Source organism: Poromitra crassiceps (genome assembly GCF_964638095.1).
Source record: "Poromitra crassiceps genome assembly, chromosome: 23".
NCBI lineage: Eukaryota > Metazoa > Chordata > Actinopteri > Beryciformes > Melamphaidae > Poromitra > Poromitra crassiceps.
The window spans coordinates 9,732,631-9,760,130 of NC_139639.1; the positions used below are offsets into that span (position 1 = coordinate 9,732,631).

At 42.4% G+C, this 27,500-nt stretch overlaps 1 protein-coding gene across 1 annotated transcript in view; it reads right to left on the reverse strand.

Annotated features, from left to right (window-relative positions):
• The window catches only part of hhla1 (HHLA1 neighbor of OC90), a gene marked incomplete at both ends in the record, with an annotated part of 32,630 nt that overhangs the window by 1,594 nt on the left and 3,536 nt on the right, over nt 1–27,500 (reverse strand). The window contains 12 exons of the mRNA XM_083658941.1: nt 2,011–2,093; nt 3,271–3,436; nt 16,138–16,230; nt 18,645–18,868; nt 20,181–20,295; nt 20,957–21,037; nt 21,828–21,884; nt 23,221–23,304; nt 23,594–23,677; nt 24,968–25,051; nt 26,103–26,183; nt 27,192–27,248. Of these exons, the coding sequence (XP_083515067.1) occupies nt 2,011–2,093; nt 3,271–3,436; nt 16,138–16,230; nt 18,645–18,868; nt 20,181–20,295; nt 20,957–21,037; nt 21,828–21,884; nt 23,221–23,304; nt 23,594–23,677; nt 24,968–25,051; nt 26,103–26,183; nt 27,192–27,248 (1,209 nt within the window). The remainder of the gene's footprint in view (nt 1–2,010; nt 2,094–3,270; nt 3,437–16,137; nt 16,231–18,644; nt 18,869–20,180; nt 20,296–20,956; nt 21,038–21,827; nt 21,885–23,220; nt 23,305–23,593; nt 23,678–24,967; nt 25,052–26,102; nt 26,184–27,191; nt 27,249–27,500) is intronic.

Here is a 27,500-nt window from a genome sequence, read left to right on the forward strand (position 1 = left end):
GGTGGGATCTGCTGTGTGTGTGGTGGGATCTGCTCTGTGTGGTGGGATCTGCTGTGTGTGGTGGGATCTGCTCTGTGTGTGTGGTGGGATCTGCTCTGTGTGGTGGGATCTGCTGTGTGTGTGGTGGGATCTGCTGTGTGTGGTGGGATCTGCTCTGTGTGTGGTGGGATCTGCTGTGTGTGTGGTGGGATCTGCTCTGTGTGGTGGGATCTGCTGTGTGTGGTGGGATCTGCTCTGTGTGTGGTGGGATCTGCTCTGTGTGGTGGGATCTGCTGTGTGTGTGGTGGGATCTGCTGTGTGTGGTGGGATCTGCTCTGTGTGGTGGGATCTGCTGTGTGTGGTGGGATCTGCTGTGTGTGGTGGGATCTGCTGTGTGTGTGGTGGGATCTGCTCTGTGTGGTGGGATCTGCTGTGTGTGTGGTGGGATCTGCTGTGTGTGGTGGGATCTGCTCTCTGTGTGGTGGGATCTGCTGTGTGTGTGGTGGGATCTGCTCTGTGTGGTGGGATCTGCTGTGTGTGTGGTGGGATCTGCTCTGTGTGGTGGGATCTGCTGTGTGTGTGGTGGGATCTACTCTGTGTGGTGGGATCTACTCTGTGTGTGGTGGGATCTGCTCTGTGTGGTGGGATCTGCTGTGTGTGTGGTGGGATCTGCTGTGTGTGTGGTGGGATCTGCTGTGTGTGTGGTGGGATCTACTCTGTGTGTGTTGGGATCTACTCTGTGTGGTGGGATCTGCTGTGTGTGTGGTGGGATCTGCTGTGTGTGTGGTGGGATCTACTCTGTGTGGTGGGATCTGCTGTGTGTGGTGGGATCTGCTGTGTGTGTGGTGGGATCTGCTGTGTGTGTGGTGGGATCTGCTCTGTGTGTGGTGGGATCTGCTCTGGTCTGGATGATGATATGGTGTCAGACACAGTGAGGTTGTCTTCTGACCTGCTGCTCATTACTGTGGAGATGAGGATGCTTCCTGCTGCTCTAATGAGGTCACAGCTCAGACTGAGGTGACAGCAGGTGACAGCAGGTGACAGCAGGTGACAGCTCACCCTCTGTATTAGACAACCACTTGTGACCACTCCACCAATTATTTCTGCCTCGGATGACTGTATATGCTTATGTTTTAACTGTATATTGTATATACTTATGTTTTAACTGTATATTGTATATGCTTATGTTTTAACAAGCAAGGTTGAGTTTTAACAAAGCACATTTTATGGTAAGTGCAAACATTTCCTTAATGCCTTTAAAGGTGTTTCAACAATTAGACTGTGTAGGGCAGTGGTTCCCAAACACTGGTTCCCAAAGGTACTACAGGGGCTACTTGAGAGAACTGGGAAAATTGGAAAAATAAAATGAATGAAATTCTTCAAAAGGCGGGTTATCATTCATTTATTGCATCATACGCTAGCAAGCTCTTGCAGTCCTCTAAGCAAAATGTAGTTGGGTAAAGGGCGTACTTGGATTGAGAAATCAGGGAAAGGGGAAAGTACTGAAGCCAAACAAGCTTGAGAACCAGTGGTGTAGGGCTTTGAGGAATGCCTATGTATAGTCTATACGCAAATGTTAGTTTTGAAGCAGTGCAGCTGCTTCTATAGATGCTTTTAACTTGGCAACATAAACATTCTAAATTGCAAACAAACAAATAAAAAAAAAACACTGAAAAACAGTGGCAGAGATGGGTTAAAAAAAACGTGTGTTGGCTGCTCTGGATGTAGGGATGCAGACAGTGTTGGCTGCTCTGGATGTAGGGATGCAGACAGTGTTGGCTGCTCTGGATGTAGGGATGCAGACAGTGTTGGCTGGCTGTGTGACTCGACAAATGACGAGTGCAGACAGTGGACTGTCTCGCAGACTGAAGCTGGAGGCTCTCAGAAAGCTCATTGATGTGTGAAGCCTCAGTTAGAGTTCACAGAGTAAAGGAGATGCCTGGAGATGTTGATTTACTTTGACAGCTCCCCACCTCAGCTGTTATTGATCGTAAGTACCTTCCTGTAGTGACTGGGCTCTAGTGGACTTACTTCTTGAGAAGGAGACTCTTCGGACCCTCCGGCAGATCTCAGAAGTGTGTTTTTCATACCAGCGGTGGCTGTCAGCACAGTATCTGCAAGACAAAGAACCACCGCATGAAGAGAACCTTTTGAACCTTTTTTCAAATCAGGACTTTGCCTCGGGTCTGGCTTTTAGCACCCTGCAGTGAGACCTGTTTATAAATGAGGCCTGCGTTCTTCAGGGTGGACGTCTGTGTTTTTCCTCACTCTGTGTTGTGTGACAAGGTTGAGTTTCACTGAAGCACATTTTCTGAATGGCGCCCATGTATCTCTGCTTGAGCAAGACGTTGATCCTTTACTTTTTCTCCCGCTGTAAGTTTCTCTGGGTAAAAGTAATTCAAGTTTTAGTTTTAGTTATACAATCCTTTCTCAGCAGCAGAGCTGGGGTGCGTTCAATCTGATAAGGGTGTGCACCGTTTTTCTAAGTTTCCCAGGTTGAACATCATGTTTCCTTAAAACGGTGTGCGACGGGCTTTGAGGTATGTTGTCTCTCCTTTGGTGGGTGTGTCAGATAGGTGTTGCCCAAAGCAGTGGTGTATATATAAACCCCACCAAAGGCAGTGTACACAATGGACCCAGCAAATAGTTGCAATGCTTGCGTAACACAATAGGGTGCCTTAACGCACCAGCATTTCCATTGAAGAGTTTTGCTCTGTTTTGTCAGGGCTGAATGTGGCCCAGCTCTGCCTCTGAGAAATCTGTGTTGAGCTAAAAGTCCAATGTGCCAGTGTGTCAACTCAATGTATAGAGAGCCAGAGTCGCAAAATAATATGAGTGCAGGTGAACCTTCAGAGACACAAATTTTTTGATCCTGTTAGAACTTTTGCCATGAAGTACAGATACAATATGATGTTTGGCAATTTAAAATATAAATGTGCAAGTCAAGAAAGTTGCAGTTTGTCATAAAACTGTTGCACTATAAGTTATAAATCAGAAAACTATACACACAACCAGTCGCGTAATCGACGTCATATAACTTTCTCTCCCGTCAGGCCATGTTGGTGTCGGTGTGACGTATATATTGTGCGAGACGACAGATGTAGTTGATTGAGCGGTTTCATACAAAACTAAACGTTACGTTTCAGTTTTACGACAAACTGCGACTTTCTTGACTTGCAAAGTTATCTTTTAAATTGACAAACATCACGTGTGTACTTCATGGCACAATTCGTGTGTTGAAGCAGGAAGTGGGCGTAACTTTGGCTCTCCATGGCTAGTGGGAGGCAGTACCGTTTCCTCATGCGTGTCCTGTAGCTGTAGGGCCGGCAGAGACACTGAGAGAAGAACTTGCAGAGCTCGAAGACACAGGGCTGCAGCTTGGGGGCGCTCACGGTGGTGCTGCTGGAGCCGTCTTTGGCATCGGGCGAGTAGGTCTCCGGCCTGCTCCAAGGACAGCCTCTCAACAGAGGAGAGCTTCAGTCAGAAAAAAGCACTTTTTATGGTGAACATCTCTCTTAAAGGAGAATTCTTTCTTTTTTTTAACCTGGAGCCCTCTCCTCACATTAATTATTATCTGACGACTCACCCAGTGTTCTCCGCAGCGTGATCACGTGAACTCACATTTGTTTCGTTCTGTGGGACCGTCTGGAACTCCAGCCGGGGGCGGGCCTTTTCACAAATTACAAAGTCCACGGCCCAATCAGGGACCTACCTCGTAGGTGACATCAAACCGGCCAATCAGGGACACCGCTGGCAAAACTGTAATGACTGCTCCCATGGCTCTGCAGCTCCCGAAGCAACGAGCAGCAGTAACGTTAACCTTCATAGAGTCTATAGAGTTTATACAGCTGTAAGTGCAGTTATTAAATAGACTTAATAACAACAATTATACAAGGAGTTAATGCACCAGTGGAGATTCTCAGCGGAAAAGACGTTTCCGCCGTTCTTTCGAGTGGATTTGGATTTGACTGGATCCGACGCTGATTGGCTGAAGGACTGGATTTGGCGACGCTGATTGGCTGAAGGGGTTGTCTGTCAAGGCAAGTACTCCCACACACTGAAATGGCTGTGGATGGCTTGGAGTCCAGACTGATACTGTACGTAGAGCAAAACAGAATGTGAGTTCACAAATCAGGATGGTTTTAACCAGGCTACTCTTAGGGCTCGGTATCGACCCAATAACCCAGTACCCAATAACCCAGTACCCAATAGCCCAGTACCAAGTCAACCAGTACCAAGTCATATGGAATCTTCAGTCAAACGATACTTTCTCTCAGAGAGAAAAGAGTGTGCTTGTAAATAGGGGGTGCAAATAGCATCTCCCGCACTGCACGTCTATTTCTACCCGGGTATGATTAGGCACTCCGAAGAATGAATTAGAAAATTAATGAAGGAATGAAGTAGAAAAAAGGTATCAAATGAAGTACTGAAGTACTAAAGTGGTTCCACAAAGGCAGACAGACACATCATCTGTCAAACATAACTTACAAAGTTATTTCAAATGAAAAAGATAGTTATACGGGTATATTTGAATATTTAAAATAAAAGATTTGATATTTAAAGAGATGGTTATACAGGTATATATGTATATAGATGGTTAAAGTCATACAGGTATATTTGCAGGGGAAATCGTACGGGAAAGTCATGGTGATTAACCTCCAAAAAGCCATGCAATGCTTTGGAAATGTTATGGCTCGAATAAATCATCATTTCTGACAGCAACATCTGAGCTTGAAAACATCCATCTTGACATTTCTTCCATCTATTAATTTGGCATAAAGTCATTTTCTGTACTTAAATTCCCATCAGAGGATTGACTGGTGGTGGTAATGCATTCTAATCATAATTTATGCATTGCAGGTACGTGGCCCTCATTTCCATAAAAATCCATATTCAAATATGGATTTCAGACAGTCACAGGCTATACTTCCACATGCTGTAATAATCCCTTATCTTGTGGTAGTAGCCAGGGCAGTGGACTTTTCTGTCCACCAGCTGCAACTTCACAAGCCACTTTCACCATTTAACTATTGTACATTAAAATAAATGATAGAGTAAGACCTCCAAAATGATGGTTGGTTGCCGGCCAAAGTGGCTGCTACAGTTTGAGCAGAAATTGAGCAGCATTTGACTGGTCATTTTGCTCCTGCTCGTCTCCCAGAGGAGGGAGGGGGTCTTTAGCCTCTTGATTTCCACTCAGTGCTGTTCATCCAGAGTGATTATAATCACAGCAGCACAGCAGGTGCACCAGATGACCATTACATGTCAATGTGCAGCTATTTCCTATTGAACAAAAGAGGACACAAGAGCAGCGAGCAGCGGCATTGAACTCGGACATGGAGAATGAAATGAGGCGTGAGCGCACACAACCAGCGTGGATTCACTATTTGCGCCACCTGAAAAATATCCTCTTTACAGGTTTTATAGGTTATTACCAACAGGGTGTGTGAGAAACATCACTGACCATCTCTGAATATCAGCACAGACATGGCAGACATGACATACCGTGTAGAGATGCCACCAGGGGGCAGTTGCGCGTGACAAACTGCCCGCACACTAATGGCTCGATGACAAATTGCACAGTATGCCCAAGCCTTCCGTTTGTTGCCAGGCAGAACTCGCAGGGTGAGCTGCTGTGTTTCTGCAGTGGGGCATCACTGCCCTCTGTTGGCTGGCTTGTCACTGCAGCACTGCAGTATGTTGGGGTCAATTTGGGGAAAGCACTTGTACTGTGAGCATTCACCATTTTCCTACATTGACTTGAACACATCGTCTGAATAAGAAGATAAGAATCAATCTAATGTTCTGCTGATTCATTCATACAATTATCATTTTTTATGTATTGGAGAATGTCATAATATAGGAGGGCTCGCCCAACCTGCAGCTCACAGAGCTGGCCCTGCAGCTCACATTACGCATTTATTAAAATTCAAGGATTGATTCAGCTATTCAAATATATATATATATATATATATATATATATATATATATATATATATATATATATATATATACACACACACAATTGTACCTTTCTATTTAAGAAACCTGATATGACCTGCTACACACTGGCTGTATTGCAGTCAGCCTCGGTAACTCAGTTCCATTCTGCCTCCTAACGGTCCAGCCGTCACGTACAAGACAGATAAATGGAGAATATTATGGCCTTAATTTGCTTTTAACCTTTGCAGCTCAAAACCATCAAAGCTTTCACATAAGGGGGCTACGACTGGGTTACCATGGTTACTATCTCAGTCCGCTGCATGGCTCCCCCCCCCCCTCTCGTGCCTCACACACACACACACACACACACACACACACACACACACACACACACACACACACACACACACACACACACACACACACACACCCTTTTCCCCAGGCTAAAATGTAATCAGTACCCGTGGTTTCTCCAGAAATGACATTGAGAGCTGATATGATAGCAGTTGTTTTCTCTGGCCAGGTCAGCATAGTCAAGTCTAATTGTTACAACATAGCAGAACAAAGGTGGCAGTTAACGATATTTTTGATGGCATTCCCACTGCTCTCCCGTTCATAGCCCCCACCCCCTCTGCTGATGTGGGAAGACTTGCAGACTAGCACATGCTTCCTCTGATACATGTGCAGCCGCGAGGAGTTTCACCAGCAGGGCGTAGTGCGTGGGAGGCTAACGCTATTCCTCCCAGTTCCCCTCGCCCCAAAAAAGGCGCCCAGACTGACCAGCGGAGGCGCTAGTGCAGCGACCAGGACTCACACCCCACCAGCTTCCCAACCGCAGACACGACAACTTATGTCTATAAGGAACGTCTGACCAAGCCGGAACTAGTTCTGCTCCCGGGAAATGAGCCCGGGGCTCTGTGGTGAAATGAGCCCGGGGCTCTGTGGTGGTGGGCGAGTGCTTTTACTTCTACCAGATGCCCCGGTGGCAGTTAACTATCGACAGTGATTATTTAACAAACAACGGCTCAAATTATTTGTCCTGAATCACAAAATTCTATTAGCTGTCTTGTCAATGATATTGTAATACAGTAGGTCTATAAATTAATGAACACCTAAAGCTACTCCAGAGTGGTTCAAGAGACACTTGATGAAATTGAGGTGGGCTAATTACAGTGGGAACATAGCAGCAGTTTCATAACTGCCTGGTGTATATCAGAAAGCATTTGCTCCTGCTTTCCTACACAAAACATCAAATATGCCGGCAAATTTGCAAAGGTTGTTTGTTTTTTGTTCAGGGGACGAGGACAGTAGAAGAAAATATAATTTTAAGCATCAGTTCGCACGGACCACTTTAAAACAGATGTGTGTTTCAGTTACTGGTGTCAAACTGTGGAATTCCTTATCAAATGACTTAAAGGCTGATTTAAGTGTTTTTCAGTTCAAAAAATTGTATAAACAAAGAGTATTTAGGCAATATGATAATGTCTGATCATAGTTCTTTCGAGGTAAATTTTGTTTCAAACTTTTGAGGTACATTTTTTTTTCTCATACTCATGGATCATAACCTTATTTGTATTTCTTCCCATGTGAGTATAAATGTGCTGTCTTATTGAAATGTTGTAGTAGGATTCGGCAGTCCATTTTTGTTTTTGTTAATTAAAGTTAAGAATAGGGGGCAGGTAATATAAGTTTTTCTTCTTCCTGCTCCTTTCCGACCATGAAATGTGGAAACATTGAATTGCAATTATTGGTGTATGAAATATCATGATCGGAACAAATAAATAAATGAAATGAAATGAAATGAAATATGTGTGTGTAATCCTGATAGTTAAAGAGTAAATCCACACTAAAACATAAAGTGTGTGTAATCCTGATAGTTAAAGAGTAAATCCACACTAAAACATAAAGTGTGTGTAATCCTGATAGTTAAAGAGTAAATCCACACTAAAACATAACGTGTGTGTAATCCTGATAGTTAAAGAGTAAATCCACACTAAAACATAAAGTGTGTGTAATCCTGATAGTTAAAGAGTAAATCCACACTAAAACATAAAGTGTGTAATCCTGATAGTTAAAGAGTAAAACCACACTAATACATAAAGTGTGTAATCCTGATAGTTAAAGAGTAAATCCACACTAAAACATAACGTGTGTGTAATCCTGATAGTTAAAGAGTAAATCCACACTAAAACATAAAGTGTGTGTAATCCTGATAGTTAAAGAGTAAATCCACACTAAAACATAACGTGTGTGTAATCCTGATAGTTAAAGAGTAAATCCACACTAAAACATAAAGTGTGTGTAATCCTGATAGTTAAAGAGTAAATCCACACTAAAACATAAAGTGTGTGTGATCCTGATAGTTAAAGAGTAAATCCACACTAAAACATAACGTGTGTGTAATCCTGATAGTTAAAGAGTAAATCCACACTAAAACATAAAGTGTGTGTAATCCTGATAGTTAAAGAGTAAATCCACACTAAAACATAAAGTGTGTGTGATCCTGATAGTTAAAGAGTAAATCCACACTAAAACATAAAGTGTGTGTGATCCTGATAGTTAAAGAGTAAATCCACACTAAAACATAAAGTGTGTGTGATCCTGATAGTTAAAGAGTAAATCCACACTAAAACATAAAGTGTGTGTGATCCTGATAGTTAAAGAGTAAATCCACACTAAAACATAAAGTGTGTGTGATCCTGATAGTTAAAGAGTAAATCCACACTAAAACATAAAGTGTGTGTGATCCTGATAGTTAAAGAGTAAATCCACACTAAAACATAAAGTGTGTGTGATCCTGATAGTTAAAGAGTAAATCCACACTAAAACATAAAGTGTGTGTGATCCTGATAGTTAAAGAGTAAATCCACACTAAAACATAAAGTGTGTGTGATCCTGATAGTTAAAGAGTAAATCCACACTAAAACATAAAGTGTGTGTGATCCTGATAGTTAAAGAGTAAATCCACACTAAAACATAAAGTGTGTAATCCTGATAGTTAAAGAGTAAATCCACACTAAAACATAAAGTGTGTGTGATCCTGATAGTTAAAGAGTAAATCCACACTAAAACATAAAGTGTGTGTGATCCTGATAGTTAAAGAGTAAATCCACACTAAAACATAAAGTGTGTGTGATCCTGATAGTTAAAGAGTAAATCCACACTAAAACATAACGTGTGTGTAATCCTGATAGTTAAAGAGTAAATCCACACTAAAACATAAAGTGTGTAATCCTGATAGTTAAAGAGTAAAACCACACTAATACATAAAGTGTGTAATCCTGATAGTTAAAGAGTAAATCCACACTAAAACATAAAGTGTGTGTAATCCTGATAGTTAAAGAGTAAATCCACACTAAAACATAACGTGTGTGTAATCCTGATAGTTAAAGAGTAAATCCACACTAAAACATAAAGTGTGTGTAATCCTGATAGTTAAAGAGTAAATCCACACTAAAACATAAAGTGTGTGTAATCCTGATAGTTAACTCATTCACTGCCAACAACGTATGAACACGTTTTCAGAATCCAGCTGTTCCCTGCCAACAACGTGTTTACACGTTTTTGGCATCGATTTTTTTTTTTTGACGGTGGGTTGTGCATCTAAGCCTTTTACATCTCTTATATAATTATTGGAGCCACCGAACGTTTACAACCCATTCCACCGACCCACTAAGTGGCAACAGTGCTCCTGGCTAGAGAAAGGAAAGCATTTTTTTAACTTGTCAAGCCATTCTCAGCCCAGCCATTCTCCTTTTCGCGCTGATTGCTGGCGATGCGGGATTGCAAATTTACATAATAGATTCAGCCGATCTACTATGATCATCGGGTGATAGATTACAGTTGGAGGAACACACTTTGAAACACGCAGCATAAATATGACCAGAATCGCAAAAACTTCTCTCAACCAAAACTCCAAACGAGCGAGTCCTTCCCGACTTCCTCAAACAGCGGCCCAGACATGCAGGCACAGGAGAGCAGCAAAGCACTGACTGGTGACAAGCTTGTCCGCCCACGGAGGGCGGAGTTGAAGCAACTCGAGAGGGAGGGAGAGAGAGAGAGAGAGAGAGAGAGAGAGAGAGGGAGGGAGAGCGAGAGGGAGGGAGAGAGAGAGAGAGAGCGAGAGGGGGAGGGAGAGAGAGAGAGAGAGAGCCAAAAATGAATGGTTAAAGTGACAGTTCCATCCAATTTCACAAAAAGCCGTTTATCTCTGAATATTCTTTTTCACGCTAAAACCATGCTGTATTCAACTGCTAATGCTTACATAACTACTAACTCTACAAACTAACTCTTTTAGACAGAGAAAGTACACATTCTATTAGTACTTTTGAGATATTGTATGTTCACAAACTCCAAGCTGAAACGAATCCTCGGCTCTTATAAAATGAGCCATAATCCTCAAAAAACGGCTTGGCAGAAGCTACCTACAGCAAAAAAAAACGTCTGGCAGTCAATGTGTTAAAGAGTAAATCCACACTAAAACATAAAGTGTGTGTAATCCTGATAGTTAAAGAGTAAATCCACACTAAAACATAAAGTGTGTAATCCTGATAGTTAAAGAGTAAAACCACACTAATACATAAAGTGTGTAATCCTGATAGTTAAAGAGTAAATCCACACTAAAACATAACGTGTGTGTAATCCTGATAGTTAAAGAGTAAATCCACACTAAAACATAAAGTGTGTGTAATCCTGATAGTTAAAGAGTAAATCCACACTAAAACATAACGTGTGTGTAATCCTGATAGTTAAAGAGTAAATCCACACTAAAACATAAAGTGTGTGTAATCCTGATAGTTAAAGAGTAAATCCACACTAAAACATAAAGTGTGTGTGATCCTGATAGTTAAAGAGTAAATCCACACTAAAACATAACGTGTGTGTAATCCTGATAGTTAAAGAGTAAATCCACACTAAAACATAAAGTGTGTGTAATCCTGATAGTTAAAGAGTAAATCCACACTAAAACATAAAGTGTGTGTGATCCTGATAGTTAAAGAGTAAATCCACACTAAAACATAAAGTGTGTGTGATCCTGATAGTTAAAGAGTAAATCCACACTAAAACATAAAGTGTGTGTGATCCTGATAGTTAAAGAGTAAATCCACACTAAAACATAAAGTGTGTGTGATCCTGATAGTTAAAGAGTAAATCCACACTAAAACATAAAGTGTGTGTGATCCTGATAGTTAAAGAGTAAATCCACACTAAAACATAAAGTGTGTGTGATCCTGATAGTTAAAGAGTAAATCCACACTAAAACATAAAGTGTGTGTGATCCTGATAGTTAAAGAGTAAATCCACACTAAAACATAAAGTGTGTGTGATCCTGATAGTTAAAGAGTAAATCCACACTAAAACATAAAGTGTGTGTAATCCTGATAGTTAAAGAGTAAATCCACACTAAAACATAAAGTGTGTGTGATCATGATAGTTAAAGAGTAAATCCACACTAAAACATAAAGTGTGTGTGATCCTGATAGTTAAAGAGTAAATCCACACTAAAACATAAAGTGTGTGTGATCCTGATAGTTAAAGAGTAAATCCACACTAAAACATAAAGTGTGTGTGATCCTGATAGTTAAAGAGTAAATCCACACTAAAACATAAAGTGTGTGTGATCCTGATAGTTAAAGAGTAAATCCACACTAAAACATAATGTGTGTGTAATCCTGATAGTTAAAGAGTAAATCCACACTAAAACATCACATATTTTAGATTAAGTACATTAAGTTAAAGAGTAAATCTACACTAAAACACTTTTTGAGTTGTCAACTGGTAAAATAAGATAATGACTCAATCCCTAGGTCTGATAAAATTGTAGATCATTACCTGGTTTCTCTGTGAGCACAGTCTGGCTTGGTGTGGTTGTAGTTTTCATGCTCAAAGGCCGTACGGTCCAGCCATGGACTGCAGTAGATGTTGTTTGGGCTGTAACTGTTGCCTTTTGGCTTGAACTTGTAGTTGGATGATGGGTCGGCCTAGTTGTAGTTAGTTGGGTTATACTTGTAGTTGGATGGTGTGTCAGCCTAGTTGTAGTTAGTTGGGTTATACTTGTAGTTGGATGGTGTGTCAGCCTAGTTGTAGTTAGTTGGGTTATACTTGTAGTTGGATGCCTTCCTGGCCTAGTTGTAGTTAGTTGGGTTATACTTGTAGTCGGATGCCTTGCTGGCCTAGTTGTAGTTAGTTGGGTTATACTTGTAGTTGGATGCCTTGCTGGCCTAGTTGTAGTTAGTTGGGTTATACTTGTAGTCGGATGCCTTGCTGGCCTAGTTGTAGTTAGTTGGGTTATACTTGTAGTTGGATGCCTTCCTGGCCTAGTTGTAGTTAGTTGGGTTATACTTGTAGTCGGATGCCTTGCTGGCCTAGTTGTAGTTAGTTGGGTTATACTTGTAGTCGGATGCCTTGCTGGCCTAGTTGTAGTTAGTTGGGTTATACTTGTAGTTGGATGCCTTGCTGGCCTAGTTGTAGTTAGTTGGGTTATACTTGTAGTCGGATGCCTTGCTGGCCTAGTTGTAGTTAGTTGGGTTATACTTGTAGTTGGATGCCTTGCTGGCCTAGTTGTAGTTAGTTGGGTTATACTTGTAGTTGGATGCCTTCCTGGCCTAGTTGTAGTTAGTTGGGTTATACTTGTAGTTGGATGCCTTCCTGGCCTAGTTGTAGTTAGTTGGGTTATACTTGTAGTTGGATGGCGGGTCAGCCTAGTTGTAGTTAGTTGGGTTATACTTGTAGTCGGATGACGTGTTGACCTAGTTGTAGTTAGTTGGGTTATACTTGTAGTCGGATGATGTGTTGACCTAGTTGTAGTTAGTTGGGTTATACTTGTAGTTGGATGACGTGTTGACCTAGTTGTAGTTAGTTGGGTTATACTTGTAGTCGGATGACGTGTTGACCTAGTTGTAGTTAGTTGGGTTATACTTGTAGTCGGATGACGTGTTGGCCTAGTTGTAGTTAGTTGGGTTATACTTGTAGTCGGATGACGTGTTGACCTAGTTGTAGTTAGTTGGGTTATACTTGTAGTTGGATGACGTGTTGGCCTAGTTGTAGTTAGTTGGGTTATACTTGTAGTCGGATGACGTGTTGACCTAGTTGTAGTTAGTTGGGTTATACTTGTAGTTGGACGATGTGTTGACCTAGTTGTAGTTAGTTGGGTTATACTTGTAGTCGGATGACGTGTTGACCTAGTTGTAGTTAGTTGGGTTATACTTGTAGTCGGATGACGTGTTGACCTAGTTGTAGTTAGTTGGGTTATACTTGTAGTCGGATGACGTGTTGACCTAGTTGTAGTTAGTTGGGTTATACTTGTAGTCGGATGATGTGTTGACCTAGTTGTAGTTAGTTGGGTTATACTTGTAGTCGGATGACGTGTTGACCTAGTTGTAGTTAGTTGGGTTAAACTTGTAGTCGGATGACGTGTCGGCCTAGTTGGATAGCGGGTCGGCCTAGTTGGATAGCGGGTCGGCCTAGTTGGATAGCGGGTCGGCCTAGTTGGATAGCGGGTCGGCCTAGTTATAGTCAGTTGGGTTGAACTAGTGATTGGTGCAGCAGTGCTATTTGGCACAATTGTGATTGGCTGGGGTGTGGTTGCACTGGGTTCCGTTGGGGTTGTGAGTAGTTGAAATTGAAAAATAGTTGCTGTCTCTTGTTCTTGTTGTTCTTGTTCTTTGGTTGTAGGCTTGTGGCCTGTTGTTTGTGTCTGTGCTGCCGTAGCTGGTCTGTGCGCTGTCCAGCTGGCTGTAGTTCCACTCAATGGTTTGAAGGTTGTCGATTGTTGAGTTGTTGCTACTGGCTTGGCACTGGGGTGTGTTGGCGTCGTTGGATAGCGGGTCGGCCTAGTTGTATTCAATGGTTTGAAGGTTGTAGATTGTTGAGTTGTTGCTACTGGCTGGGCACTGGGTTGCATTTGGGTTGTGAGTAGTTGAAATTGAAAAATAGTCTCTAGTTCTTCGGTTGTGGGCTTGTGGCTTGTTGTTTGTGTCTGTGCTGCTGTAGCCGGTATGTCTGTTGTCCATCCAGCTGTAGTTCTATTCAATGGCTTGAAGGTTGTAGATCTTTCAGTTGTTGCTACTGGCTGGGCACTGGATTGCGGTTGGGGGGTTGTTGTGAGTAGTTGAAATTGAAAAATAGTTGATGTCTCGTTGATGTCTTGTTGTTCGGTCGTGGGCTTGTGGTCCGTTGTTTGTGTCTGTGCTGCTGTAGCTTCACTGTGCGCTGTCCAGCTGGCTGTAGTTCCACTCAATGGTTTGAAGGTTGTAGATTGTTGAGTTGTTGCTACTGGCTTGGCACTGGGTTGTGTTGGCCTAGTTGGATAGCGTGTCGTCGGCCTAGTTGGATAGCGGGTCGGCCTAGTTGGATAGCGGGTCGGCCTAGTTGGATAGCGGGTCGGCCTAGTTAAAGTCAGTTGGGTTGAACTAGTGAGTGGTGCAGCAGTGCTATATGACACAGTTGTGATTGGCTGGGGTGTGGTTGCACTCGGTTGCGTTGGGGTTGTGAGTAGTTGAAATTGAAAAATAGTTGACGTCGTTAGTTCTTCGGTTGTGGTCTTGTGGCGTGTTGTCTTTGTCTGTGCTGCTGTAGCTGGTCTGTGCACTGTCCATCTGGATGTAGTTCTTCTACTCAACGGTTTGGAGGTTGTAGATCGCCGAGTTGTTGCTACTGGCTGGGCAGCGGTGGTCGCACGTGGTGGTTTAGCTTTTACATCCACAGTTGTAGATGAAACTGATGAAACAAATTGCAGAAAACATTCACTTTAAAAGCATATCTGACATTTGTTTTTATACTCGCAAAATCTGAGATCAGCCAACCAAAACCACCAAACCAGGTCTCTGCCCTCAGCCATGCTGGACTCAAACAGCACATGACCTGCTCGGCCACATGGGTCATGTGCACTCTGTTCCCTTGCATCTTTCATTGATCAGGTCAGGGGTATGAAACTCATTTTAGCCCACGGGCCACATGGGACCATTTTGCCTTCAAGTCCAGGGCCAGACAAGGAAATCAATGCATAATAACTTAAAAATAACAACACCTCCACATTTTCCACTTTCTTTTAGTGTAAAGAATTAGGCCTACAGCTTCATTTTATGGACACATTTTCACATGGTGATCTCAGCTACCATAGGGCTCTCATATCAAATCTGCTGTCTGTAACTGTGCAATTCTTCTCTATGTTCAAGGGTAATGAAAATAGTTGACCATTTAGTACAGTGATGAATACAGAAAACATGAATCACCTACTTAATATTGTAACTTGCTCCAAATCCTGAGCTTGAAAATTTGGTTTGAAGGACTTCTCCGTGCAATTTTCACACTTTGCAAAGTCATCCTGTGGGCCGGATTGGAGCCTTTGGCAGGCCGGTTCTGGCCCCCGGGCCGTATGTTTGACACCCCTGGATTAGCTGAAGAATGATTTGACTTTAAGGAGAGGCTGAATGCAATAAACCTCACAGACTATTTGGTGCCATTGATTGCTCGATCATGGATGTGGTGGTGTTTCTTGGTGGTTTAATTTTTTTTTCCCCAGCGTTATTTTATATATATATTAGAAATCGCCCATCATGGGGGAAAAGCTCCGTTCATTTTCACACACCAGCGTCATTTTCCTTGAATTAAACATAGCTAAAAGCTGTTGTGTGGTGGGCTGCGCAGACAACAAATGTAAAAAATCGCCAGTTAAAGTTTTTTTGTACTCCTGAGCAAAACAAGGAAGCCATTGAGAATTGGCGAGAAGAAAAATGTGGATCTATCAGCTGTCAAGGAAGTAAGTTGGAGTGTTCATCTTCCGTATATACGATCTTTTTGTGCAACACACAACCATGCACGTGACATAGGAGAACGCCAGGATTGGAGGGGGGATTTCTGTTTTCCACCGTCTTGGGCGTGGTTTCTGAATGATGACGCGTTACGCAGTGTCTCTATACTGGCCTGCTGTTCAGTGAGTGGCCTGGCCTGCACAAAAAAAAAAAAAAAAAAAAAATGTTTGCAGGCCAGGCCACCGGGCATCTGCCCGAAGCGCCCGATTAGCCAGTCCGTGCCTGGATGATGATGATGATTCAAAAAATGTCAGAACCATAGGTATTACTGGTTATCCAGGAACTTATTTGTACTCAATCTACTAATGTACACATTGTAAGTCACAAAATATTAGCAGCAAAAAAATATAACAAGTAAAGCAAAGTTGAACACTGGTGTGGCCGTGCACCCACTGCGACTCACCGTGTGCAGACTGGACTCTGCTGGTGAGCGACATGATGGCGCTCATCCCAGATGGCGACGTCTGACTCACATTGGTGGGCAGCTGGCCCCATCCTGAGTTTGACAGTAGATGTTTGGGAATGGGAGGTGGTGCGTTATGTCTTGAAGATTACAACAGATGCTTCAATAAGCTTTTTATACATCTGCTTTACTCAACAGGAGGTGCTTTGTGAGATGGGATATTACCTACTTGAAAAGGAAAGACAGATAACCGGTAAGTGAGAGGGAGAGAGGGACAAAAGAATAGATTTACTTGGAAAATCGAAGCCGCCACTTTTTCTGCATTTCAGATTTTTAGATAGGACAACTAAACAGGGGTCACCCTCACCCACATGCAAGTCTTTTCATATAGGCAGGAAAAGGATAACCTGACGCTGCCAGATGGACGGTATAGCTCCACATAGGTTTCACTAAACCAGTCGATCTGGGTTTGAAGTCACCAGACCCGCTGACGGAGGCAGGCACTTTGTCCAAGCTACTTGGCAGGTGATTGGATGACCCATCTGTCTATCACCGCTGGTGGGTGTTAACTTCAACCAATCAGATCGCGGAAGGTGCCTGTGGATGATCTCCGTGGTATTCATTGATTGAGTCCTCGCGGTCGTAAAGTCACCTTCGAAGCATTTAGTTAGATTATAACGAACTAGTTGTGTGGCTTAGCCTTCCCAAATGTTGAGGGTCGTTTTTTAGAATTTAATACATAGAATTGGGAACATTACATTCAATTTCATTCAGACTGCCTGTCACTTCCGCGATGTTGACGAGTGAAAAGAACTACAAAGACCATGTACCCACTACTTGCCCAGACGAGCCTGCCCGCCTACGGCCGCCGCTGATTCGTCGGCCCGGCAATGGCCGGCATGGCTCGACCAATCATCTTAAACTGCCTGTGCGGGTCCAGACCGTCACGGAGAACCAAATGAAATGTGAGTTCACGTGACGGGCGGTTTACCAGGCTAGGAAAAGGATGCCCACTCACTATTTTACTGTTTCCAAATTGTGTTTAAGAAATGGACTAGTGAGTGTATCACTAATCGATTTGATCAGTTAACATATAGTTTGATTGTCGATGAATCATTAACATCCCTACTCTCAATGCCAGCACCATGCTTTAGTCTCTCTCTCCCTCTCGCAATATTTTTTTTCCCATGATGGTGAAGGCTAGGCGAAGGCATGGCCCGCACCTCTCTGCCTCTGATTGGCTGACTGCACTCGGCTGCTCTCGCCTGCTTACCAGGCGAGTCAGAAGTCATCTCAAACGAGCCTAATATATTTCATTCAGTCACTAAGCACTAAAACAATCATTAAATCAACAAGCATGAGATGGCAGATGGCAGCATAGAATCAAAAGGTTATGTGTGAGATCAATAGCCTACTTGAATGTGTATTTTTTCTTTTCATTCTAAATGTCATCACCTTGTTTCTTCTGATTTATATTTCAATTCAAATACATGTCACTCTTGTGTTACAATGAGCTGAATTAAAGTTCAATGTAATGCATTGATCCTGTTTTTATATCACCGTTGATTATTCTCATGAGTTTATCTTCTTTTTTTTTAGATTTCCCTATAGGCTACATACGTGCACTGCCAAGAGTAGCAGCAGCGTTATAAACCACAGGGCCAGACTATATTAAAAACATAAACCCACATGGCGTCTTTCATTCAGGCTAGCAAGCAAAACTGCTGTCTGTCTGATCCACTGAGTCTCACCACAGACTGTAGAAAGAGATGCAGGATAGCTAAGCGAATGTGATTGGATGAACATTTGACGCTAGGCCAATCAGAGGCAGAGAGGGGCGGGTCATGCCTTCGCCTAGCCTTCACCATCATGGGGGGGAAAATATCGCCTCCCTCTCCATGCCAGCACCATGCTTTACCATGCTTTTAGTTATTTATTTTACCCAATATGATATTGGGGCTTTAATATACTGTAACACATTCTGAGGAGAGTAATTGGGAATTGAACCAACCACCCTGCATCCACAGACACATCTAATGTCTGTGTTGAGAAAAGCGTCACACCAGCAGGTGGCTTCATACTCAAAGCTCTTCTCTGAGAGAGGTTCTCTCAGTCTCTCCTCTGGGTGTTGGCTTTCAGAACTTACTCAGGCATGAAACCTTCATGTCCCTGTCCAGTGCCTTGAGCCACTGGGTCATTCCGCGTCAAAGCTTTCTGTCAGAGCTTCTCAGTCTTCAGCTGGGATGTTGCCATTAAAAGGTTTCTTGCAAACCAAAGAGTTGAGGCAGAGCCTGAACCTCGCTTGAACCCACAACCTCAACAGTTTAAAGTTTCTGTGGAGCTCTTTGAGGCACTGGCTCATACTCTCTCTGAGCCTTTCCCTCTTTGTTTGGGATGTTGCTTTTCAGAATTTACTTGCAACCATAGAATGGAAAGTGGACCTCATAACCCTTGAACCCAGAACACTGCAATGGACAGGCAGAACCTCAGAACTTCTGAGTCCAAACCTTTGTTCAAATCGGCCCACTGCACCGAGTTGATTTCTGGACGCTTCTGGTATGGCATGGTGACATGCTGGTATGGCATGGTGACATGCTGGTATGGCATGGTGACATGCTGGTATGGCATGGTGACATGCTGGTATGGCATGGTGACATGCTGGTATGGCATGGTGACATGCTGGTATGGCATCGTGACATCGTGCGACAGCGATTTCCAGTCAAAAAAGCCACTGGTCCAATGAGCGCAACTGTCAAGTGCGCCGAGGAGTAATAACAAAAATGGCTGATGCCACAGACGAGATAGACGCTGTTCTAAATCGATTAAAAGCACCGATGACTTTGAAATCCAAACATCACTCTGCTTTGAAGGGCAAATGTTTTTTGTGTGTATTCTCCTGATGGCCGATACGTTGGTCTCCAGTGATTGGTCAGGGAATTCCCCTGGGGGATTCTCATGGAAATCAGTTACAGTGGAGGCAATGTCAGACTAGAACATGGAAATGGATTGTTAACGAGTTGACAGTTCAGTCTGATAGCAGGCTACTCAGTGGGCTCAGCTTCTCAACTTGTTTTCTGAATGTCTCCATAGTGGCTCTCGAAAAGACACAGAGAATAAAAGGTTACCGTAAATTCCGGACTATAAGCCGCACCTTTTTTCCCGTTTTTTGGCCTTTTTTGGCCCCTGCGGCTTATATAACGGTGCGGCTTATCTATGGATTTTTTTCAAAAAAAAAAAAAAATCTCTCTTTTTTAGCACTCTTTCTAACTATAAATCCTATATAACTATAATAAGTTTTAATTTCCTCTCTTGCCCTCTTTTCACCACACTGTATGACACTGTATGACACTGTGTGCACTGTAAAAAACAACACAGGTGGTGTTGTGTTATGTTGTTTTGTTGAAATGTTAATAAATGGGAGCTTCCTCTACAATCCCCTCTGTGCATGAACCCTTACATATGGTAATTAAACATTAAAACACAAAAAAAAAAAAAAAAAAAAAAAACCATTAAAACACCCGCGGCTTATAGTCCGGTGCGGCTTATATAAGAAAAAAATAGTCAACTTTGAAGGTGCGGCTTATACACCGGTGCGGCTTATAGTCCGGAATTTACGGTAAATGTGGTGTTTTATCAACTACAATCTCAAAGGACTCTTTGAAACAATGTATTCCTCTGAGCCACTGATTGAAACTCTAGCGTAGCTTAGCTTGCTTAGCATTCTCTCCGTAGTGCTGGATCACAAACTAAACATTTTCCTCTCGGGGATCTAAACATACAATCTACTGACTTCTGACTTGGTTTGCTGATCCCATAAGCCAGGCTTCCACAGATGAAGGTAACATATCCTAAGACACGCTTTGACAGAATACAAGTCTTCTCTGAGCGCTTTTCTATCCTCTGGATGTGCAGCTTTGAAAACGTAGCTGGAACTTAAAGCGGACTTGAGCCCCACAACTGCGTCAACTGGTGCACAGGGTCCAATCGCTTTGAAGTCATACATGGAAAATGTTGTAGTTTTTCCCCCTGGTTGTTGGCTCTACATGAGCTCAGCTATCTCAACCTGGGTTCCTGTGTAATTGCTCATCACAGTGAGCGAACACGTAGCACAGCTTGTGGGCTTGTTCTCTGAGGGGATTTCCTTCCTGTGGATGCTGGCTCTCAAGAGAGAAGAAGGAGTTTTGGAGGATTGGAGGATCAGAGATTTTAAAGACCCCCTAAAGTCATGTTTTAAGATGTATATAAAACACTCTACTTTGACTAATGATTTGGGTCTGATGTGTTTTTTCCACATACACACAAAACAGTTAAATTATCTGGTTAAAATCCCTAAAATGACCTCTCCTTCTCCCTCATTAACAATTCCAGAATCTGTAAATAATCAAATATTATTGTTTTTAAAGTTTCACTGCTAATTACTGGACGGGGGATTGGCTGCAAGTATTTGTGATGACACAAATCATGCTTGTAGGAAATCACATTTTCAGTGAGCTCAGAGAAACGTTCCACTTTCAGCAGATGACTGAACTATTATACTAAAATATGGAAAATCGCAAAAATAAGAATAAATAAATAAATAAATCTGGTGTCCCTAAATTTTTGACGGACAGTGTACATGTAGCCTATAGATTAATATATAGTGTAACACATTCCAAATTGTTACTACCTAATACCTCGTGTTGCTATATCTGTCTCAGTAAAACAAGGGCCGCCACCCAGTGACGTAGCCTGTCACTGCAACAAAACAATGTTCAAGAAGACCGTTACAAGCGGTAGGTCATCCTGCTGCTGCTGTTTCAGGTGAGTGTTGGAAACAAACCTCTGTGTGGGGCTTCTATGATGGTCTGGTTGAAGAGTGGAGTGATGGAGTCCACCTCCCACAACTGAGGCACGTCTTTCTCTGCACAAAACACACAAAACATTATGATTATGGAAACTGATATCAACTTGTAACATCTTGAACTGATATCAGAAAGGTCCTGCAAAATGATGCAGGCAGCAGCTCTGGACGACTATGGACATTGTCTCAACTTTCATTTTGTTGCTAAATGTACGCAAGTTTTCAGTGTTGATGCAGACCGCCGCATCAGCTCAGTGGCAAAAGCAAACCTTTATACGTTCAGAATGATAGGAACTGTATGTAATGTAGCAAGCTAAGCTACCAGCTACTCTACATTAAAATATATCTTCACTACTTTGAAGCTATCCCCAGTGAAATGTAGCAAGCTAAGCTACACGCTACATGTCAAAATAAAAGTAGCTTGCTACTTTACATCAAAGCTACTTTTTTTCTTATTTTTTAAGAATAAATTTATTTTTTAAAATACTTACTGTAGATGGTAAACTTGACCCTTTTTGAACGGAACCTATTTCTAGATTTATCATTTTATGCTGAAAACATCTATATGCACTCAATGATTTTCTCATCCCTGAGTTACTGTGTAACTGCATGGTTTCAAGCTAGTCCGACTGTAATCAAACCTCTTAAGATGATATACAATCAATCAGGCAATAACAATTCTTGACAGGAAGCTCTATGCAAATACACGATAAATGAAATGAAAAATGAAAATTAACATCTAAATAATTTCATGGTAGAAAATATTTTTAAGAGGTGGTTTTATTTGAACTTTGATGGGAAATCACACAGTAAAAAATAAAAACACATCCAAATTGGACCAGCTACTTACCCATTTGGCCCGCCATCACACAGATGTATATACAGTCTGAATTATTCCTCTGGCTTACTGAGATAAAGAGACAGGACAGAACACTGTTACTGTGTGTTACTGAGATAAAGAGACAGGACAGAACACTGTTACTGTGTGTTACTGAGATAAAGAGACAGGACAGAACACTGTTACTGTGACTGTTACTGTGTGTTACTGAGATAAAGAGACAGGACAGAACACTGTTACTGTGTGTTACTGACATAAAGAGACAGGACAGAACACTGTTACTGTGTGTTACTGAGATAAAGAGACAGGACAGAACACTGTTACTGTGTGTTACTGTGTGTTACTGAGATAAAGAGACAGGACAGAACACTGTTACTGTGTGTTACTGAGATAAAGAGACAGGACAGAACACTGTTACTGTGTGTTACTGAGATAAAGAGACAGGACAGAACACTGTTACTGTGACTATTACTGTGTGTTACTGAGATAAAGAGACAGGACAGAACACTGTTACTGTGACTGTTACTGTGTGTTACTGAGATAAAGAGACAGGACAGAACACTGTTACTGTGACTGTTACTGAGATAAAGAGACAGGACAGAACACTGTTACTGTGTGTTACTGAGATAAAGAGACAGGACATAACACTGTTACTGTGTGTTACTGAGATAAAGAGACAGGAGAGAACACTGTTACTGTGTGTTACTGAGATAAAGAGACAGGACATAACACTGTTACTGTGTGTTACTGAGATAAAGAGACAGGACAGAACACTGTTACTGTGTGTTACTGAGATAAAGAGACAGGACAGAACACTGTTACTGTGTGTTACTGAGATAAAGAGACAGGACAGAACACTGTTACTGTGACTATTACTGTGTGTTACTGAGATAAAGAGACAGGACAGAACACTGTTACTGTGACTGTTACTGTGTGTTACTGAGATAAAGAGACAGGACAGAACACTGTTACTGTGACTGTTACTGAGATAAAGAGACAGGACAGAACACTGTTACTGTGTGTTACTGATATAAAGAGACAGGACAGAACACTGTTACTGTGTGTTACTGATATAAAGAGACAGGACAGAACACTGTTACTGTGTGTTACTGTGATAAAGAGACAGGACAGAAAACTGTTAGGACTGTTAGAAAACACACATCATACTGTATGTGTGGTGGTCTGGGAGAAGCCTTCACATGTCGCTGCTACACATTGTTGGTAATGAGCCAAAGGTCCAAATGAGTTACAGTACAGTTGAATGTGTGCATCTATGGCACATTTGAGACGTGTTGACTCCAGTTTGTGAGTGCAGTCCATTGTACCTGATAATATTGAACAGTTTGTGAGTGCAGTCCATTGTACCTGATAATATTGAACAGTTTGTGAGTGCAGTCCATTGTACCTGATAATATTGAAGAAGATTTGAAAAGCTCCTGCACATAACTGGTGGAGTTGCCCATCACATCCAGCAGTATGGCAGTAAAGTCTGGTGAAAAATCCACAACAGATTTTCAGGTTTATAGTGCTGAAAAATGCATTACTACATCAAATACTTCACACTTCTAAGTTCTGTGTGAATGACCTCAGCTCCACATGAGGAACTGGCTGAGTATGTATTAAAAAGAAAAATGGTTCCTAAGACTTTTGCACAACACAGTAATGCGGCTGCCTTATCTATTTTACATGTAAAGATGATCACTTACAAAGGACTACAAAGAAACTTTGAGAAGCTTACTATAAAGTGCAGGATCAAATATCTGTGTGTATTTTCTCACCTGTGAGGTCGTTGGTCTCATTAGTGACACAGTAGCAGTATCTCCTCTGAAACATGTCGCTCTCTATTCGTCTGGAGCTGGAAACTAAAACACAAAATAACACTGAATTAGTGGTGAGGGTATGTGTCGCTGCACTAGCGCCTCCTCTGGTCGGTCGGGGCGCCTGTTGGGGGCGGAAGGGAACTGGTGGGAATAGCGTGATCCTCCCACGTGCTACGTCCTGCCGGTGAAGAAGGTGAGAAGAAGCGGCTGGCAACTGCACATGAATCGGAGGAAGCATGTGTGTGTCTATGGCTCTTCCCAGATCGGCAGAGGGTGGAGCAGCGACCGGGGCAGCAGGGGGAATTGACCAGGTACAATTGTGGAGAAAATGGGGAGGGGGGGGGGGGGATCTGGAAAGAAAAATAGACTTAAACAAGCTCTTAAAGGTTTTACAGGCTCAGGACATTTCTCCATTAAGACCCATGGAAAATAAAATATGCTTACTTTGCAGTGGTATTATTCCACTGTACTAACCTGTGCATTGTATTGTATTGTATTGTATTGTATTGTATTGTATTGGAAAAAGATTATTCTGTTTGTATATTGTTAGTACTGTACATTAATTTGCTGCAGCCCAACATTTTATCGCATTTCAATAAACAACAAACAGTGTTATTGTGTACCCGTAATACTGTAATACTATGTTTATATAAGTTTAAGATAACAGGGGAGTTAAATGTTTTAGATGCAGTTACAATTCCCAACCACTAGATGGAGGTACTGCCACAAGTTCTGGTGTTTGAGTCTTCACTAAAACAATCTTCACTAAAAGCTTGGACACCAGAGATGCTCACAAGTCATTTTTTGCAAGTCCAAGTCTCAAGTCTCTGAGCTAGAGTCCAAGTCAAGTTGCAAGTCTTTGAGGGGCAAGTCCAAGTCAAGTCTCATAATGTCTCATATGTCAAGTCTCTTATGGCATCATCTGCTGCATGCCATCCGGTCTGCTTAGAACACAGCATAGCTAAAAGTAAGGAATTCAAAGCATGTACTGTATTATCTTCACTCCTTTATTAACATACACATACACATCGTGTATGTGTATGCGGCAATATTGAGGCAATATGGCTCCTGAGGCAATATTACATTTATACGGCAGAAGTAATAAACACATACACTCAGTATTAGCATTAATTAGTTTACATTATTATTAGTAGACATTTCCTTAATGTTAAGGCGGCACACAAAAAATAATAAAGATTGTTCACGAGTCATTGGAGGACGAGTCTCAAGTCACTGTGTGTGCAACGTAAGTTACTGCAATTCGAGTCCAAGTTGCAAGTCCACATGTCTGTTAGTGTGTGTGTGTGTGTGTGTGTGGGTGTGTGTATTTACTGTTGTAGACCAGCAGGGTGAGCTTGTGCAGGGCCAGAGAGCTGTGGGACGTGACACTCAGCAGGGAGAAGAGCTGACGGGAGCCTGCGACAGACAGGGGGAGACAGTGAGCAGATCAACAGATAGGGGGAGACAGTGAGCACATCATAGCTCTAACATCATTAGGGGTTCAAGCACCCAAACAGGCACAGAATCTAACCCCGAGTCCTCCTGTCCACCAGTGTTGGGAGTGTAATTTAACTCCTTTTTGCAGTAACTAGTCATCTGACGAATTACTTTTCAAATTTAGTAACCCAATTACAATTAGCCTACTGAGATTTAAATGGGCTAGTTACTAGTTACTTTAGGACATGAAAATAATGGACAACTTGGAGGATTATCCGGTTTATGATCATAAGACCTAGTCCGGGGAGAGACGCCACCCCCCTGCTGGGCAGAAATGCTCCACACACCACAGCTGCAGCCAGAGCCCCAGAGGCTAATAACCTTGAGTAGGCTACAAGCCCCAGAGGCTAATAACCTTGAGTAGACTACAAGCCCCAGAGGCTAATAACCTTGAGTAGGCTACAAGCCCCAGAGGCTAATAACCTTGAGTAGGCTATAAGTCCCAGAGGCTAATGACCTTGAGTAGGCTATAAGTCCCAGAGGCTAATGACCTTGAGTAGGCTATAAGTCCCAGAGGCTAATGACCTTGAGTAGGCTATAAGCCCCAGAGGCTAATGACCTTGAGTAGGCTATAAGTCCCAGAGGCTAATGACCTTGAGTAGGCTATAAGTCCCAGAGGCTAATGACCTTGAGTAGGCTATAAGCCCCAGAGGCTAATGACCTTGAGTAGGCTATAAGCCCCAGAGGCTAATGACCTTGAGTAGGCTATAAGTCCCAGAGGCTAATGACCTTGAGTAGGCTATAAGCCCCAAAGGCTAATGACCTTGAGTAGGCTACTGGGGTTCGAACGGGGGTATGAACCTGCGACCCTCGTGTGGTGGATCGACCATTGCACTACCCGGATGCCCAAAGCTGATATTTGATTGAAGTAAGCGTTGTGCATTCTGCTCTGCCTCAGTGAAACCACACACAGGCCAGAGATGTACAGCCCAGAGCTGAAGAGCAGATGAAGGAGATGATGAGAACGTACCGACTTGGCTTGAATTGATTAAAGTATTGACCAGGGAAGTGAGGTCGATGGCAGCAGGGTCCAGGTACTCTGCTGGGATCACTGAGAGAGAAGAGCAGAAAGAACGTCAATGTTAGCTGATGCTATCCTTATGATCTATGATGGAATTAGCAGCATCAGCTAAATGTAACAATTAAAGGATGTACAGTCAAAAGAAAGTAAGAATCACCCAATATACTGTAGTGTTATTTATCTGTGGTTAGACAGATATATGGGGCCGATATTGACTTTTTATGAAATATGTGATATTGGACGGTCAGTGTCATGCACCTCTGATATGATGGAGTTTCCTGCATGATCATCTGTAACACCTGCAATGACATTTTAATTGCTTTGCCATTTTATGTTGTACAAGAAATCGCGCGCGCTCGATTTCTAGGCTCGGCCGCTACGTGGCCTCGCCCGCCCTGCAGCACGCCCGCCCTGCAGCACGCCCGCTGCTATACTTTAGTATCCCGGTCTTACTTATAACCTCAGCCTGGAAGAATTTATGACATCCCTAATGAGATCACAACTGCTCGAGTGACATCACATATGACATCACAGTTGCTCGAGTCGAGTGACACCACTGATGACATCACAACTGCCCGAGTGACATCACAGTTGGGCAAACACCCTGGAAGGATATGACATCACTAATGACATCACAACTGCTCGAGTGACATCACTTATGACATGGCAGTTGCTCGAGTGACATCACTGATGACATCACAACTGCCCGAGTGACATCACTGTTGAACAATTCACAGTTGGGGTTAACTGTGTCCCTGTGCAACTGTGGGCCAACGGCAATAATTATTATCACACTATTATTACCACGTTGTGCTAGCAGAATCTGCATCTTATTGTCAGCACATTTTGGAAAGAAAGATGTATTGCAATTGATACATCCTTTGTGTTGATGGAGTTGTATTATGTAATTTGAGTTGTCTCCACAAAATCAAGATATTCTTTTTCTTGGGCTTTGAGCGATGGAAGCTAAAGTAAGTGATCCAGTCATCATCACACAGAGATCTGCCAATATAAATATATATACCGGTATATAAATACCTGTTGAGACCAGGACTTCTCGTCTGTGCCTCTCTTCCTGGGTTCTGTGTCTTAAAGCTGTTGGGAAATGAGTGTTAATTGACAGCTGCATCACAGTAGAAAGGTGTTAATTGACAGCTGCATCACAGTAGAAAGGTCGTAACATTTTGCTTTCTCGCTCATTACTATCATTAAAAGTCACTCAGGAGAGGGCAAACCCCCGAACAATTCTCATACTGAACAATTCTCCATTGTAAATTAGATATAATTTCTCACAAAGCAGCACTTGAATGCAACGCTGACGCACTGATTTTGAAATCCTGGAAGACT